Below are 19,396 nucleotides of genomic sequence, written 5' to 3'. Positions count from 1 at the left end.
TGAATAAAATAATATTTGTCAAAGGCTTATAAAGTACCAAGTACTATGTTAAAACTTGTAGATAAAAATACAAAAGCAATAACTTATCTTGCCCTCAATGATCTAATATTTATTCTAAAGTAAGAGATAAATAAAGAAGTGATATAGCCAGGAATAATCACTTTAGTTGAGAAATTTTGAGAGATGTTGAAAAGGGTTATAGGCAAGTAAATCGACAAAACTCTGGAAAGGACCATACTTCAGAGTTAAAATTCTTACCCCATTGGAAGAGTGAGAAGAAAGTTGACATCCACATTAACCTTTTTCAGAGTACTTTCATTGCTTTATTTTTGTTTTCCTTTGGATCTAATAACATAGCTTTTATAAATCAATGATTATTGGAAATCTGCTTCATTTCAGTTTCCTTAGGGAAGAGGAGAACATGAGACAAAATTAGGACTTTCCTTTGCATGCTCTAAACCTCAGTGACTCTTTATAATTCTCTATTCTCCTTTACACATGACTTCCCCTGAATTTCTTTGAAGTCTAATGTTGAATCATACTTTATTTCCCCCTGACATAAAAAATACACACACACACGCACACACACATATATACATACACAGAATTGAGGATTAAAATGTTAGTACCTTAAAAATTACTTAGTCCAGTTTCCTAATGATACAAATTAGGAAATAGAGGCCCAGAAGCATTTAGCAATTTGTTCATGTCTAATGACTGTTGGCAGAGGCATAATCAAAAGTGCCCTTGATTTCTTATTCTCAATCCGATACTCTTTCCATTAGAAACACCTTGCTATCTTTTGTTCCCATTAAATTACTGGTTTGTACACCTAAATGGTCATGGGGTCTGCTCACAAACTTAGACTTAAAAGAAAATCAATGTGTCTATGTAAGATTTATAATTTTCACCATCAAATTCAATTAAAATAAATTATGATAGCTTCCTAGCAATCTACATGAATAGCTGTTTTTTTCCACGCTGATAGTTATAAACTTTAACTTTTTTTCCATCTATTTTGCTACTTCCATTTTCAATTAGTTTTCCAAATAAGTAGACTAGCTTATGTTAAGGTATATCAACATTGACTATTTAATGCTATTATTATTATTTGAAGAAATAAAGTTTCCATTCCCATATTTTGGAGCAAAGTTTTAGATTTTTTTTTACATAATATGAACTAAAATAAAAATTTGGCCCATGTCAAAAATATTGACAGAATTCTAGTTCAACACATTTCCAAAGGAAATATATTAAATGAAATGTTAAAAAGATAATTAACCCAAAAAAGAAAATTTTTATATGAGGGAATATTAGAATGACAAAAAAATTGAATATGACCTGAATGATGTAAAAGAGATTATCCTATTGTGACATGCCATAATGGATTAATAGTAAGGAATTTTTTAACCTTTGACCTTTGAAATTGAAATCGATTGACTGAATGATAGATCAATAAATTAATTTATTTCAACATCATTGATTTCCTTTGTAACACTATGTATTTTGCTTTCTGAATTTTAAACATTCTGAGGAAGGATTCATGACAAAGTATTAATAATTAACAATAATAATCTCTATGTTCATATTTCTGTTAATTTTGAAAAGTATCTTAAATATATTAATTCACTGTATCCTCACAACAATCCTGTGAATTCTTTGCTATTAATATTCTTATTTCACAATGAGGTAACTAAGGTTTAAAGGGATTAAATAGATTTGCCCATAGTCACATAACTGCTAAGTATCTGAGGTGACATAGCTTTTTCTGACTTCTAGTTCAACACATATACACTCACACACATTAGTGTGTGCTGAGGAAAAAAAAAAGATTCCTTTTAGAGTTATAATAAAATGCGTTATCAAATTAGAAATTATTTTTGTCCAATGAAAAACAGATTTAAGGTAAGGTTTTTTAAAAAAGAAAATCAAGTATTATTGTTGATATCATTTTATATAATTTTTATAGTATCAGGGCCCCGAGGCTTTGTTAAGTGACAATCTTCTTATGTCTCTTATATTGCTAATTTTCTCTTCCAAGTTCCCTAACTGAATTCATCTTATTAACTGTTTCAGCTTCTGAAAATTCTGACTATAGATAACTAGAGGCAAAAGTTTTCCTCAGACATAGGCATGGAGAGAAAGGCAGATTTCTGACTAAATATTCAGATGAAGCTATGACTTACCTGTCATTTATCCATAGGGGATATGAAAATCTAGTAGAGCTAATCATGATCATATTCAACTCAACAACAACAAAAAAACAAAAAACCCAAGACCAAGTAGGCAGTAGTTAAGAATCTCCGTTCCCCTTTTGCTCAATATGTTTTCTTTTTTCAAAACATTTGTCATCATCTCAGCTTTGGGGAATTCTTTACTTGCTCCCCTTCACATCCCTCTGGATCTGGCCACTTGATTCCTTTTCAAGCCAAATATTTTCTCCCTAATTTTATACTTTAAATTCTTTTCTTCTTTTGCTTTTGGCAACAAGATTTGCATAGAGATCTCTGGGCTCCTCCTAACTTTTGTGAAGGTTACCTTCCTAACCTACACAAAGGTATATACTTTTGTATACTTAGACACAACTACAGTTGCCCCATATTATATGGAGGTTCACTTATTGCAGATTCACTATATTGTGGGTTTTTAAAAATATATATCTAATTCTGTCTCAGAATTTTCACTATATCATGGAATTTTGCAGGCAAATACTGTACTGTGCACAATGTAAATTCAGTATGCTACTACTGCTTGCACAAGTTTTCCTGGATGAGATTATACATGGCAAACTATTGGCTGATGGAATTAAAAGCAACCAACCACAGTGCTGTGTTCTGTATCCTTGGTACTGATTGACTCAATGACTATATCATCAGTCTGTTTGTTCTTCCCCACTGTGCACAAACATTCAGAAAGTGTTTGAGAGCATATGAAGTGTATATGAGTGTGGGAAGGGTTTATAAAGCCTTAAAATATTTATAAATAATTAAATATTACTCCACTAAGATTCAAGGATTTTCACCTATTGCAGGGGTCTCTAAAATGTAACTTTCATGATAAGTGAGGAATCATTGTACTTTGTTTGGAATGCCATAAAGACAAAAAAAAAATCTAGCTCCAACCTATCTTTTAAAAGAATTAAAATTAATTAATTTGTTAGTTGGTGACATTAAATTCCCCAGACATCTTGTTTATATCCTCTCTGCCTGCACTAAATGAGACATCACTTCACACATGTACACACACACATACATACATATATAAACTATTAAACTATGTCTTTCTTATTTCAATTTATCAATCCTTTTTCTGGAAGTTGGCATTCACAGGTTTCTCTTCAAGCATTAGTTCTGTAGCTAATATAATGTTCTTTTTGTTCTGTTCATTTTTCTTTTCTTAATTTCATGTGAGTCTTTCCATAATTGTTTGCTTAAGTTAACCTGCTCATAATTTTTATGACAGTATTCCATTACAATGATATGCCAAAACTTGTTCAGACATTCCCCAAATGATGAATATACTCTCAGTTTTTAGTTGTGGGCCACCACAAAGATAGCTTCTATAAATAATTTAGAATATATAGTTTCTTTTCTTTTTTTCCTAATTACCTTGAAATACATACCCAACAATGTTATTTGGGGCTCTTATGATAAACCAGTTTTATAATGTCATTGGCAAAATTATAGATTGCTCTCCAAAATGGTTGTATCAATTCACAATTCCACCAAAAATATATTAGTGTCCTAATTTTTCATATCAGCTCCAAAATGTGACATTTGGACCTTTTATAATTTTAGTCAATTTGATGTGTGAGATGATAGCTAGGAATTATATTGACTAGCATTTCCCTAATAAACAATGATTTGGAGTATTTTTTCTTATGCATGTATATGGCTTCATCCAAAACTGTATATTCCATCTTTTGACCACTTATCATTTGAAGAAAGTATCATATTTTATAAAACTGACAAAGTTCTCTATATATTTTAGATATAAGACCTCTGCCTGAGAAACTATCTATAAAATAAAATTTATAATTCATCTTCAAAATATCCATTTCATCAAAAATTGGAAATTGTGGTTAAGGACTTACTCATCAATTCAGAACAAGTGATTTGCGTGTGCATGAATGAGTGTACATCCATTGCTAGAAAATTTGCTCAGAGAAACAAGGTCATTTGAAAGAGATAAGGTGGTTTAGATTGTGCAAGAAGATGTAATGAGAAAGAAAAATTAAGATTAAGCACATTTCTTAACTATATAAAAGGTATTTCAGAGATCATAGTGTAAGGGATAGGTGATTTTGGAGTAGAATATTGATGAGATCAATTTGAAGGATATTAAAATTGGGAGGGAGACAGATTGGGGGATAGAAAACAATGTTTTTACAATGAAATCAAGTGATTCAAAATCAAAACCTGTGTCACAAGGAGATGGAAGATAGAGTGAAAGTACTTATTTGTTAAAAATAGCTATAAAGTTCCCTTTATGGCAAAGACCTGGAAAATAAAGAGTTGTCTGCCAATTGAGAAATGAAAAATGCATTGACTTTTATGATTTTAATGTATTATTACTGTGCAACAAGAAATTGTGAATGAGAATCAGAAAAATGAAAAGATGTAAAATGAAGTAAGAAACAGGAGAATATTTCAGAGCAACAATGCATGATGATCAACTGTGAATAAACTATTATCAATAAGGAAAACACACAAGACAGCTCCAAAGGACTCATTCCATAAAAAGCTATCTACCACCACAGAAAGAATTAATAGTCTGAATGCAGATTGAAGCATATACCATCTTTCATTTTATTTTCTTTATGAATTTTTCTCTAGTGTAAGCAATATGTATCTTCTTTTACAATACAATGAACATGGAAATACATATTGTGTGATAACACATATACCACATATATCATATTATCTGCCATCTTGGGGAAGCATGAAAGGGAAGGATAGAAGGTGGCTACAAAATGTCAGAAAAAAAGATTATTGAAAATTGTATGTTGTAAGATATTTTTGGAAACAGTATCCAAAAGTCCCTACTATTTGCTGTTGTTTATTATAAGAGATCAGCTGCAAGTTTTTTTTGTTTAGGCTTTGACTTCAGGGCCCTTTGCCAACAACACAACTTTCAAGACTAGTATAAAAAAATAAACTTTTTTAAATTAACATTATAGGATTTTAAAAGATATTAAGGTATAATAGGAAGGTTCCCCTATCACTAAAAAGATTTCTAACTAATGCCACCCACTTTCTGATGCCTTATGCTGTCTTTTCGTTCCTGGATAACCAGACTACTCTAACACCCCTTATAATGCACTAAAAACCCCAAATCTTAACTAAACAACGTAATACTAATATCCTTATAAATTATATATATATATATATATATATGTATATATACATATATATATATATAATATATAAAATTCTTGAAGTAACTCTCCAAATATCATAACTTCAGTTTCAGCCAGTCAAGAGTTGACCTGACCAAGGTCTGGCCAAACCCTGTCTTCAATCTGTTTTTTTTTTTTTTCCAAAAGGTCAGAGGAAACATCTTCTTCTCTTGTCAGGGTTTAACATTAGCCACACAATCACTCCTCTCTTTCTAACAACTTCCAATCGAGGTATTTTCAAAAGTTTTTAAAGGAAAATCCCAGAGAGTTTAGGACAGCCCCTGTCTTGGACCAAGCTCAATCCAAAGACTGCTCAAAATCTCCTCAGAGCTCAGAACTTCAGTTGGAAACCCTGGCCTGAGAATTCCAACAGATTTTTATCTCTCATTCTAAACTGGTTTAAGATCATTTGACAGAATTTTTCTCTCCTGCCACTTAACTTATCAGAAAACTATTCCAAATCCTATTCAATAATATTCCCAATAATCTACATGTAAAAATAAAATTTAAATCACATTTTAAAAAAGAATTATTGAGAAGGGAAGAATGTCTTTGCCAGGAACACCCCATGGTCAGCATGGTCCATAGCATCATGAAGAGCTGGATATGACTTAATGACTGAACAAAGGCTGAATAGTTGCATTGATCCTATGGATCCTGGTATCACATTGAGCTGTATTAGGAAACCTATGGAATACATGCAGGAGGGAGCTGTTTCCTTTCACCTCTCCACATCCACCCCTCTGTACAGCAGCCCAATGGAAGAGCTTCCCTCATCCACTGTCTGGGGTAAGAAGGGGGTGGGGGTCATATGTGATGTGAGGGTAGCAGTATGGGCACTTGGTCTCTAAAAGGTTCACCATCACTGACAAAGGGGGTTCACAGCTCTAGATAAATGGTAGTGTATGCTTGAGTCATCCCCTCTTGGGATAAACGATTGCCTCTTTTCCTTCAATTTGTTATGGATTGGTTGCTGGATAATAACCTAGTTACCTTTTCCTTTCACATAAATCATCAAAATCACCCATGCCTTTGTACAGACTGTCAGTCATGATTCCCACAATGTATGAATTCCTAGAGTATAAAAATAATGAATGTCCTTTCTTACCTCTGACTCAATTTCCCTCTCTTTATTTAAGGCAAAACTCAGACATCTTAAACATTTTCCATTCTCCTAACTGCTAGTGCCCTTCCTACCATAGTATCTTTTATATTTCTTCATTATATTTACACATAGACATATATAAACTTACAGGCACCTCTCTTTATCTCTTTCTATAAATATATACACATATATGCATATATATGTATATAAAGTACTCTTTATAAATATGTAAATAGCATACATATCTTATAATAATCATATTATTTTGCTTTATATTTAATATTTTATATATGCTTTTTGTCTTTCCTCTTAGAATATAAACACTTTAGACTAATGATCATTTCATTCTTTGTTCTTATATTGTCATCACCTAGCATAGTGTCTGTGATATATTAAATGATTAATGAGGTGAATAATTATACATTGTAGGGAATAGCACTTTCACCTAATTTTTTTCTAAGCTAAAGGAAAACAGGATTGTTTGAGAAAGGGAGACCAACATAACCCTACACAGTCCATCGATCTCTTTATCTTCTTATCTTCAATGGTATAGAACTACCTACCAGAACTTCATTGGCTCACACTAATTTTTTTGCTCAATTAGTGGCTGTCCTTATTTGTTGTTAGGTAGTATATCCAGCTCTCAGAAATAGTTAGCTTCTTGTCATCTACTACCTCAACACTTTTCATACCACTCCCCCAATACTCAGACACATACTATTTGATTTAGTGAAACTGACCTCTGCAGTTTCTGGGAAAGACATCTCCATCTCCCAACTCTCACAGTTAAACCTAGAATCTTCAAAATCTCCTTTAGGGATCCTTTTTCCAGTGTAAGTGGGAGTAGAGAAAATGAGTCTAGAAAGGTAAAAGAAATGTATTCTTCTTGTGTGTCTCAATTAAATGGAAACTACTTGGAGGCATGGACTTTCTTGATATTACTGGCACCTAGTATAGTCTCTGGTGCATAGTACACATTTGATAAAAGACTAGCTATAACTTGCAAATATCATGAGAGCTATTTAATTCCTTTTGATATAACATGTTAGACATTCTATCACAGAGTAATTAGAGTCCAGTATTTTTAGAACATATGTGTTCAGGTGCACACATGAATATGCACACACAAATATGATTGCATCATTTTACCCTTTTGAAGCAATATGATAACATAAAAAGGAGCAAGTATGATAAGGATCTATGGAAACACTACTGTAGAGATTTGAACATTTCAGGAGAACTATTTCTCAAAGATAAGATTGTCTTCAATTAGGGTGAAATTGGTTGGTAATTTAGAGTATTCAAAGAAATGATGGCCCAGCATCAAAATGGAAAACAGATGAGTAATATACTGAGAAACAGAAATGGTTGCCAAATAACAATTTTCATTGTATCCTATAGTCTCTGTTAAGAAACATATCAATATAATGTTATACAGTAGGAAATGATAAATAAAAGGATTTCAGAAAAATTTTCAGTTTCATATAAATCATTGTGGAGTGATATACATAGAGCTAAAAGAGCTAAAACAGCAGCATACAAAGAATATACAACTATAACTAAAATGACAAAATCACTAAAGAGAAACCACTCTGAGAAACATAAAAAAAGAAAAAATGACAGTGATGATTCTGGAGAGAAGTTAATATCTCCCTTCTCAACAGAGGAAGGGAAAGGACTATTAGAGTGAAATATATGGATTCTCTAAAGTCTCCAATGTATAAGTTTTTTTTTTTTACACTTAACTGCTCTTTGCAATAAAGGAGTGTTGAATCACGAGGCAAGAGACTTCTCCAAAGAATGATTGTGAAAATGAAATTAAAGGAAAACAAAGCAATTAAATTAAAAGAAATAAGACTTGGGTAAATAGGGCAAGTGCATATAGCCAAATCTTGACATTAAATTATATTTTAAATTATATATGTAATTAGAATATTGTTATTATTTTGAACTTAATATCCAGTTAAGACGATTTAGGAACAGAAAAAGCCAGATGAATTACATGAAAAATTTTATGTATCATAAGAATAGAAAGCTTCTTTATCATCTAAATTTGCCAAAGTATGAAAACTTACAATTTTTTCATAATAAAAAAGTCACAGCATATGAACTTTCCTGGCAAGTTTACTGGTGGGCTATTAATTTCACCAGCAGTAAAATTATTTTAATTAAGGGATTTTCTACCAACTAAATGAAGTGTCTTACACGCCCAATCAATTCCTGCCAATGTGATTGCTTTACACAAAAGGCAAGGTAGTAATTAATTAGAAGAAAATCATTCAAGGACAATTGCTCTACTGTGCCCAACTTTAAAAGAGCTGACATGCCCTGTTTCTTCTCAATGTTATCATCTATGTTCATTATATGTATTATTAGTTTTGAAAGAAGGAGCCACTGTCAGAGTAGATAATGAGGTATAAGAGTGAAATAAGATGATACAAAACATCATTTAAAATAAGGATTGATTGATAAAAAATATTATCAAAGAACATCTCCACTTCTCCTCTTTATCCTTTAAGAAAATGATTAATAGTATATGCTCTTATCAAGAGAAACATTTTTAATTTGAAATTATTATGTGCCACCAATTTTTTAAAACTTATATAACACTAATGCAACATAGCTTTCTGACTAGGCATTACAAAAAGTTGGGGAAAAAAGGAGAGGGAAAGGGAAATGACAAAGGGAAAGAAATATTCATCTGAATACAGAATTTCAGAATGAGACTAAGGTGAGAATCAAAAGAGGTATCTTTAGGGAAATTGTAGATACCAAAAGAACATCTCTTTTATAAATTTGCATGATAAGAAATAAAAATAACTTAGACTTAAGAGAAATAGAAGATGGGAGAGAAGGTGCACAGATCTACCTGATGTCTAACAAATTATCCACTATAAATCTATTATATAACACCTCAAAATAAATCCTGGAGCTGCATAACCTCCAAAAAGGCAGGGAGAAATATTTTTTCAGCCCAAAACAACCTAGAAGAGTGGCACAAAATACACAGGCTTAAGAAGTACTAAAGATGCTTTTCGTTTTGTAATATCACCTTGAAGAACCTCAAGCTTATTCATGCCCAGAGCAAGTTCTAAAAGTGGCTTCATAAAGAACCTGAAGCTTGGAACATTGCTGTCTTCTCCATAATTACATAGTTCAACTTTAACAGTATTTTTTTTAATTAAAAGAAAAATGAAATACTGGAAAATGAGTAACAATAAAAAAACAACAACAAAGAAAGTTATTTTGGTGACAGGGAAGACAAAAACAGAAACTCAGAAAACAGCAAAGTCAATATTGCTACTTCCAAAACTTCCAAGAAAATATGAATTGCTTGAAAAATATTAATGGAAGAGTTCAATTTAAAAAATCAAATAAGAGAGGTTGAGGAAAATTAGGAAAATGAATAAGAGTTATGTAGGCAAATCATGAAAAAATCTACAACTTGGTAAAAGAGGCCCCCAAAATACTGAAGAAAGTAATATCTTAAAAAATAGAACCGACCAATTGGTAAAAGAAGTACAAAAGTATAATGAGGAGAACTCCTTCAAAAGTGGACTTGGCAAATGGAAAAAAAGATACACAAAAATGCAATGAAGCAAAGAACTTATTAAAGGGAAGAATTGGCCATATGAAGAAAAAATGTACAAAAATTCACAGAAGAAAAAATCTCTTTAAAAAGGTTGAATTGGACTACACAAAAATAAGTTATAAAATCTCCCTCAAGAAAATCATGCCTTAACAAATCAGATGGAAGAGGTTAATGAATTGGACATGGAACTTAAAAAAAAAAAAGCTAGAAAGAAAACAAATTAAAAATCCCCAGATAAAAACTAAATTGAAAATCTTAAAAATAAAAATAAAATTGAAAGTAAAAGAACTATTGAACCACTAAATAAGACTAAGAGCTGGTACTTTGGAAAAAAATCAATAAAAAAGACAAAGAACTGGTTAATCTAATTTAAAAAAAGAAACAATAAAAGTAAATTAACGGTATCAAAGATGAAAAGGGTGATCTTACCTCCAATGAAGAGTAAATTAAGGTAATTATTCAGAGCTATTTTGTCCAATTATATGTTGCAATAAATATGACAATCTAGGTGAAATGGGTGAATATTTATAAAAATATAAATTGCCTAGATTAACAAAAGAGGACATAGAATACTTAAACAATCCCATCTCAGAAAAAGAAATTGAGCAATCCATCAAGGAAATCCCTAAGAAAAAAATCCCCAAGGCCAGATGGTTTCACAAGTGAATTCTATCAAACATTTAAAGAAAAACGAATCCCAAGACTATGCAAACTATTTGACAAAATAAGCAGAGTTTTACCAAATTCCTTTTATGACACAAATATAATACTGATTCCAAATCTAGGAAGGCCAAAAACAGAGAAAGAAAACTATAGACTAATTTCCTCAATGAACATAGATGCAAAAATCTTAAATAGAATACTAGCAAAAAGACTCCAGCAAGTAATCACAAGGATTATTCACTATGATCAGATGGGATTTACAGTAGGAATGCAAGAATGGTTTAATATTAGGAAAACCAGTCAGATAATTGGCCATATCAACAACCAAACCAAAAAATACATATCTCAATAGATGCAGGAAAAGCCTTTGACAAAATACAAGACTCATTCTTATCAAAAACACTACAAAACACTACTATTGGGCCTTTCCACAAAATAATAAAAAACCTGTTTTAAAAGGAATCATCAAGCATCAACTGCAAGGACAAGTTAGAAGCCTTCCCAATAAGATCAGGAGTGAAGCAAGGATGCCTATTATCATCTCTATTATTTAACATTATACTAGAAATCCAGCAGTAGCAATTAGAGAAGAAAAAAAATTGAAGGGATTAAAGTAGGCAATGAAGAGACTAAACTATCACTCTTTGCACATGGGAACAGTAAGTTTACAACCGTTTGTTAAAGAAAGGCAATGCCAAGTAATAATCAAATTATTGAACAATTGAGCTCTTCCCATACATCAGCAAAGTTATGCTAAAATTATGCAAGATTGGCTACAGTAATATGTTAACTAAGAAGACCCCAAAGTTCAGGATGTTTTTCAAAAAGGCAGAGAAACTAGAAACCAAATTGCTAACCTTTACTAGATTATGCAGAAAGGAAATGAGTTCCAGAAGGAAAAAAAAATACTTCTGCTTCACTGACTATACTTTTACTGTGTGGATCATAACAACATGCCATAAATAGAGGAGTACCAGATCATCTGATCCCTCATAGTCATAGAGACTATTAAAACGACTTTTGAGAAGAAGGGGGAGAAGAGAAGGGTGGGTAATGGATGGGAGGGTGGTGATTAAAAGCAAAACACTTGTGAGGAGGTACAGAGTGAAAAGAGAGAAAAAGCAAGATCAAAAGGGGAAAGTAAGATGAAGGGAATAACAGTTGGTAGTCATAACTGTGAATGTAATTTTTATTGAAATGAACTCAACCATAAAAAGGAAGCAGATAGAAGAATGTTTTAAAAACCAGAATCCTATGATTCATTAATAAGAAATACATTTAAGGCTTGGGGAAACACACAGACTAAAATATTAGGAACAGAATTTATTGTACATCATTTAAATTAAAAAAAAAAAACTCTTGTAGCAATCATAATCTCAGACAAAACTAAAATAAAAAGAGATCCAATTCAAATAGATAAAGAAGGAAATGGTATCTTGCTTAAAGGTACTACAGACAATAAAATAATATCAATACTAAATATATATGCACCAAATGATATTTTTCCACATTTCCATAAATCCACATTTTTTAAGAGGGAAATTCAATGAACTTCAGGAGGAAAAATAAGTTAAATTCTTCTAGTGAGGAAGCTCAACTTTCCCCTTTCAGATCTAGATAAAACAAATTAAAAGATAAACAATAAAGAAGTGAAAGACATAAATGGAATATTTGAATATTTAGAACTAAGAGATCTCTGGAGAAAACTAAGTGGGAAGAGAAAGGAATATACCTTCTTTTTAGCAGTACATGGCAGATACACAAAAACTGACCACATAATTAGGGCATAAAAACTTCCCAACCAAATGCAGAAAAGTAGAAATAATAAATGTATCATTTTCAGATCATAATGCAATAAAATTATAATTAGTAAGGGTCTATGGAAAGAGAAATGAAAATTAATTTGAAACCATTCTAATTCTAAAAAAAGAAGTGGGTCAAAGAACCAATTACAAGAATGATTAATAATTTCACTAAGAAAATTGACAAGGAAGTGACAACATTAAAAGTTTATGGAATTTAGCCAAAGCTGTAGCAAGGAGAAAATGTATATATCTAAACACTTACATCAATGAAATAGAGAAAAAGAATACCAATGAATTGGGCATACAATGCGAAAAAAGAACAAATTAAAAAACCCTAATTAAAGACTATATTTGAAATCCTAAAAATCCATAGAGAAATTAACAAAATTGAAAATAAGAGAGGAAATTAATTAATAAATAAGACTAAAGACTGATCATTTTTTAAACCCTTACCTTTCATATGGGAATCAATACTCTGTATTGGTTCGAAGGAAGAAGAGTGGAAAGGGCTAGACAATGGGAGTCAATTGACTTGCCCAGGGTCACACCTCGGAAGTGTCTGAGGCCAGATTTGAATATAGAACTTCCTGTCTTTAGGCCTGGATTTCAATCCACTGAGCCACCCAGCTGACCGCAAGACTGATTTTTATAAATTTAAAAAAATATATATATATGGATTATTGGTTAATTTGATTAAAAAAGGAAAGTGGAAAATCAAATTACTAATATTAAAAGTGAAAAGGGTGAATTCACCACCAATATAGAGGAAATTAAAACAATCATTCGGTACTATTTTGCCCAATTATATGCCAATTAATCTGAAAATCTAAGTAAAATGGATGAATATTTACAAAAATATAAATTGTTCAGGTTTAAAAAAAAGAGGAAATAAAATACTTAAATAATCTTAGCTCAGAAAAAAAAAATTGAACAGGTCATAATTGAACTCCCTAAGAAAAATCCCCAGGGCCAGATGGAATTACAAGAGAAATCTATTAAATGTTTAAAGAACAATCAATTACAAAACAATATTATCTATTTAGGGAAATAGACAAGGAAGGAATCCTGCCTAATGACACAAATGTTATTGTTACCTAAGCCAGGAAGAGCAATAACAAAGAAAGGAATTTATAAGCCAATTTCATTAATGCTTATAGATGCAAAAATATATCACTAGAATCATTCACCATGACTAGTTGGGATTTATACCAGGACTGCATGCTTAGTTTAATATTAGGAGAACTATTAGAATCATTTACCACATCAATAACCAAACTAACAAATCACATTATTATCTCAATACATGCAGAAAAAACCTTTGAGAAAAATACAACCATTCCTATTAAAAACACTGGAAAGCAAAGGAATAAATTAGACCAATCCTTAAAATGCTAAATAGTATCTACCTAAAACCATTAGTAAGAATCATTTGCAATGAATATAAGTTAGAGGCCTTGACAATAAGATAAGAGGTGAAGCAAGGATGTCCATTATCACCACTATTATTTAATATTGTACTAGAAATGTCATCTTTAGCAATAAGAAAAGAAAAAAGAAATAGAAACAATTAAAGTAGGCAATGAGGAAACTAAAGTCTAGTTAATTTCATATAAATTTGTATACCTCAAGAACCCTAAAAAATAAAATAAAAAACTAGTTGAAACAAATAACTTTACTAAAATTTTAAGATATAAAATAAACCTACATAAATCATCAGCTTTTCTGTATATTGACAAAAAAGGTTAGCAACAAGAGATAGAAAGCAAAATTCCATTAAAAATAACTAGACAATATAAAATACCTAGGAATTTACTTGCCAAGACAGACAAAAAATATATATATAAACACAATATCAAAATGCTTTTCACACAAATAAAGTCAAATTTATATGATTGGAAATTATGAACTACTCATTGGTATGTTGAGCCATTATAAAATAATAAAATAAAAATGACAAATCTACCCAAATTAATTTGCCCATTGAATGTCAAATCAAATAAAACCAAACAAATAATTATTTTATAGAATAAGAGAAAAATGACAAAATTAATCTGGTAGAAGAGAAGATGAAGAATATCGAGGTAATTAATTAAAAAAAATGTTAAGGAAGGTATTTTCCCAGTACTAGATCTCAAACTGTACTAGTAGTAGTAGTAGTCTCTTGGTAACCGAGGATGACGATTGTCTTTGTGTGTTTTTGTGCACAAAGACACTTGTGCATGAAGATTTAAGTGGAAAAGTCAATGCACAGAGACAGTCCCACTCTCTCGGCGTTGGAAGCCTGGGTCCAGTGGCATGAAAAGTTGTTACATCTGGAGACTTCCTCAGCTGCATTAGATGGCCCTGTTGTCTTTTGTGCTCCAACACGCCCTAAGCACTCCACAGTGCTTTGCTGCGTCGCCCTCTCAGCCGTTGAACCTTCTTATTGGTTTCTTCCGCCTGTTCTGCCGAAACAGTCTTCACATGCTGGGTGAGCAAAGCCCTGGTTCACCAGGCATCCACGACGACCCGATGGCTACCCTCACAAGGTTTAGCCGGCCTGTTGAAGCCTTTGCCCGGGGTGTGGCCGCTGCTGCATGCTAGCAGCTACTGGGAGCCACAAGTGAGAGCTGGGTGAGGGTCAGAGGCTGGAGAGCTGCCCTAGGTGGACACGACAAGCCTTCCATACCAAAGATATTACTCCTCCCTGAGCACCCCATACACCCCAAGTACTATAAGTCAGTAATCATCAAAACAGTCTGATACTGGCTAAGAAACAGCATGGTGGATCAATAGAATAGATTAGATACACTATATACAGGAGTAAATGATCTAAGCAAATTAGTGTTTGATAAACCCAAAGAATAGATTTTGGGATAAAAACTAACTATTTAACAAAAACTGCTGGGAAAATTGGAAAAGAGTATGGCAGAAACTAGGTATAGGACAATATCTCACATTTTAGATCAATATAATGTCATAATGGATATGTTTTAGATACAAAGAGTGATACCATAAGAAAAGTAGGGGATCATAGAATGATTTTCCTAGCAAATGTATTGATAAGGGAAGAATTTATCACAAAAGTCAGAAAGTGTTATAATTTATAAAATGAATAAGCTTGATTACATTAAATTAAAAAGCTTTTGTACAAATAAAGTCATTTTAACCAAGATTAGAAGGGAAATAAAGTGGGAAAAATTTTGTAACAAATTTATCTGATGAAGATCTCATTTCTCAAATCTATAGAGAATTAAGTCAAATTTATAATATAAGCTTTTCTCCAATTGATAAATGATCAAAGGTTATGAGCAAGTAATTTTCAAATGATAAAACCCAAACTATCAATAATCATATGGAAAAATGTTCTAACTTGTTGTTGTCTAGAAAAATACCAATTAAAACACCTCACACCAATCATATTGGCCAATATGATAGTAAAGGAAAATTATAAATGTTGGAGTGAATGTAGCAAAATTGGGACAGTGGTGCATTTCGGTGGAGTTGTGAATTGATCCAAACATTCAGGAGGGAAATTTGGAACTATGGGCAAAGGAGTATAAAACTATGCCTACTTTTTAATTCAGTAATACTACTACTGTGTCTGTATTCCAAAAAGATCATAAAAGAGAGAAAGGACCTAATTGTACAAACATAAGCATAGCCACTTTTTTGTGATGCAAAGGATTAGAAATTGAAGGGATCTCCATCATTTGGGGAATGACTGAAGAAATTATGGTGTATGTTGGTGATATAATATTATATTGTACTATAAGAAATAATAACCAAAATGATTTAGAAAAAAACTGGAAAGATCTACATTAACTGATGAAGGACAAAATAAACAGAACCTTGAGAATAGGTATACAGTAACAGCAATATTTTACAGTTCTTAACTGTGAAAGACTCTGAGCAATATAATGATCTGGGACAGTTCTGAAGGACTTAGGAGAAAGAATGCAGTAATGTTCACATTGTTCAGCTCATTTGTGTCCAACTCTTCATGACCCAATTTGGATATTTCACATCATTATGGTCCATGGGATTTTTTTTGACAAGGATTCTATAATGGTTTGTCATTTCCTCTTCCAGTGGATGAAGAAAGAGTAGAGTGAGTTATCCAGGTTCACACAGTTAATAACGTGTCTAAGATACAATTTGAACTAAAGTCTCCCTTACTCTAGTCCCAGTGATCTATCCATTCAGCCACCTGGCTTCCTATCATGCATATTGTTAACATAATTAATGAATTTAATTAAATTTGTAAAACTGAAAAAGTCTTGGCGTGATCTATTAGGTTGATGATATAATAGTATGTGACATTTGTATTTGAAAATTATTCTTTTGAATGTTTGTTTGATTTTTTTCTCTTAATATTTCTAGGGTGTGAAGGTATAAAATGTGAAGTAGATATATACTACTGCTTATTATACATGGCAAGTTGTATGGCAAGATTTTTGTGTGTAGAGAAACCACATGAAACTACTAACAAATGTTGGCTCTCTTGTCCGGAGAGTATTGAGGTAAGAAAATGCAAAAAAAAATAACCTCTTTCTAACTAAAGTATTTTTAGCTAAATATATATGAATTCACAAAATCTGACAAATCTATGAAGTCTCAGAGCTCAAAAAATATATATATAAGCAACTTACGTAATTGAATAGTTGAGTCATGTAAATAATCTTACCATAAATTTCTCTACCTTGTCATATAAATCTACATTTTGTTGTCTTCATTGTTCTGGTTAATAATTTATTTTTTTTAATTTTGAAATTTGTTCATTTTTGTTAAAATTGTTCATCCCCTCTGTGGAAAATGATGACCCCTTCTGTTGCAAATACTAAAACATTTAGAAAAGCTAATTAAAGCCATCATGGATGAAAGTGATATTTTCAAGTTCTACCTATAAAATTATGAGAGGCCAAGGAGACATCTGACTTCAGGAGAAAAAAAAAATAACTAAAGTTTGATAGGTTTTAATAAATATACAAAAAAAAAAGTTATAGTAATCCTTCCCGATTATTTAATGTATTAAGAAATTTGTATATTTGTCATTAATAATCAGTTAATGTTGAAGTCTAGCTTTCTCTAATAAATGTCCACATGATTGTAAAGTCGGGGCCAATTATAAAGTTAAGTTCACAAGTCTATTAAAAAAAAAGTTGGGAAAATAAAGAGATTCAAAATTTTACCACTGCGATAACCAAGAGCTAGAGGTAAAGGCAGAAGAAAGATAAAATAATTTATGTCTTATATCTGGAATGGTGAGGCATGGAAGGGTCTAAAATGCTAAGGTCAAAGGATCAGCCAGTAGAAGAAATCATACACATATACACATATATATGTGTATAAACATATACACATATATAAATCATATATACATGTATCTACAAATATACAAGTCATAAACACACATATATTAAATAAACACATTTGGAAGTGGATAATTTTTTTTGTTCAAATTTGAGCAAAGTATTCATTTTCAATGGACCTGCTTATCTAGTTTCTAGATTCATCTTTATTGTTTCAACTGAGTCATAAAATTAAAATTAGGACTATTAACTAAATCAATTTAATGGACAGCTCTCTGTGATTTTAAAATTAGGAAAAACCTGTTCATTTTTTTCTGACCCATGAGTATAGAATTAAGTATAGAATCAAAAACCTTTATCAGTCTCACCCATTTTTTCTTGCCAGTGGTTTTGGTGAATCTTTATGATTTCTATTCTCATGGCTGTGTTACAAGGGAATCACTTTAAAAGACTGATATATATTAATTTAAGGTCGCCAAGGAATCAGCTATGTAATTCCTAAATGAAAAACTCAAGTCAGCCGTCAGCCTTTTTTGGAGTTTAATTACAATAGGAGCAAGAAAGGAATTAGAGATATATATAGAGAGAGAAAGGGGAGAGAAGGGAATAGGGCTTAAATACCCCTTCAGTTTAGGCTGGGCCAAAAGGCCCAAGCCCTTAGATAGCTGGGGCAAAGAAAAGAGATCAGTCCCTATTACTCACGTGTCCAAAATGGAGAAACAGTCTCAGAGGCCCCCACCTTCAGCTTCCTCAGAGCCCAGGAACCACACCGACCAAAAACTCAACCCCCTCCTCGAGTCTCCAGACCCTCCTATCTTTAAGGAAACCATCCAAGTTGCCTCCCCTCAGTCCTCACATCTACCAATCACTCTTCATCAATTTCCCTGTCAATGGAGGCTCTCGCTTAACCCAGGACCGCCCAGAGGTTTCTGGCTTTTGCACATGTCTGTTGAAGGTCATATTTTTCAAATGATTAAATCTTTACTCCTTTGTTACAGCCCTTTCTAAATCCTGTTAACTTGAGTATGGTAGAGATTGGAATAATTAAATTTTGATCTAGGCTGCAGCCCTTACTTAATCCTATTAGGACTGAATAGGGTGGAGATTTATTCCAAGTATCTCCATTGTATCAATTCTAAATCAATCAAAACTCTCAGAAATTCTTGTTCTATGCTTAAGCATAGGTCAAAGTCCTTTCCATTGTTCAGCAAAGGGTCTCTGTCCTAAAGTAATCTTAAGAAGGGAAGAGAAAGAACCTCCCATGCCAATGGGATTCCCATTCCAATAGACTATCAGTAAGAAATTTTCCAAGTATGAAATATCCCAATGGTGAAATTTCCAACATTTATAAGTCTAAGGAAATTTGAGGTTTACAGCTGATAACAAAGGCATTAGAGGTTATTATCCTATGGATTCAAACTATCCAGAGAACAATTCAATATTCAACATAATAGAGCATTACTTAGCAACCAACATGGCCTCTAGTTATGAAACTAAAGTCCCTAGTTATGAAGTATGGGTGTATAATTTCCTTTTCATTCC

At 32.0% G+C, this 19,396-nt stretch overlaps 1 protein-coding gene across 3 annotated transcripts in view; it reads left to right on the top strand.

The window, feature by feature from the left end:
* The first annotated feature begins 5,462 nt into the window (after positions 1-5,462).
* The window catches only part of EYS (eyes shut homolog), a 743,667-nt gene continuing 729,733 nt past the window's right edge, over positions 5,463-19,396 (top strand). For all 3 annotated transcript variants that reach the window (XR_008916582.1, XM_056818439.1, XM_056818440.1), the window contains exons 1-2: positions 5,463-6,187; positions 16,926-17,065. Coding sequence is in view for 2 of the 3 variants with exons in the window: in XM_056818439.1 (XP_056674417.1) it covers positions 6,013-6,187; positions 16,926-17,065 (315 nt within the window). In the remaining variant the exon portion in view is untranslated. The remainder of the gene's footprint in view (positions 6,188-16,925; positions 17,066-19,396) is intronic.

The sequence above is a fragment of the Monodelphis domestica genome, chromosome 2 (assembly GCF_027887165.1).
Source record: "Monodelphis domestica isolate mMonDom1 chromosome 2, mMonDom1.pri, whole genome shotgun sequence".
Lineage (NCBI taxonomy): Eukaryota > Metazoa > Chordata > Mammalia > Didelphimorphia > Didelphidae > Monodelphis > Monodelphis domestica.
Note: the sequence above shows the minus strand (reverse complement) of the source record. Positions and strands in the feature narration are given on the sequence as shown.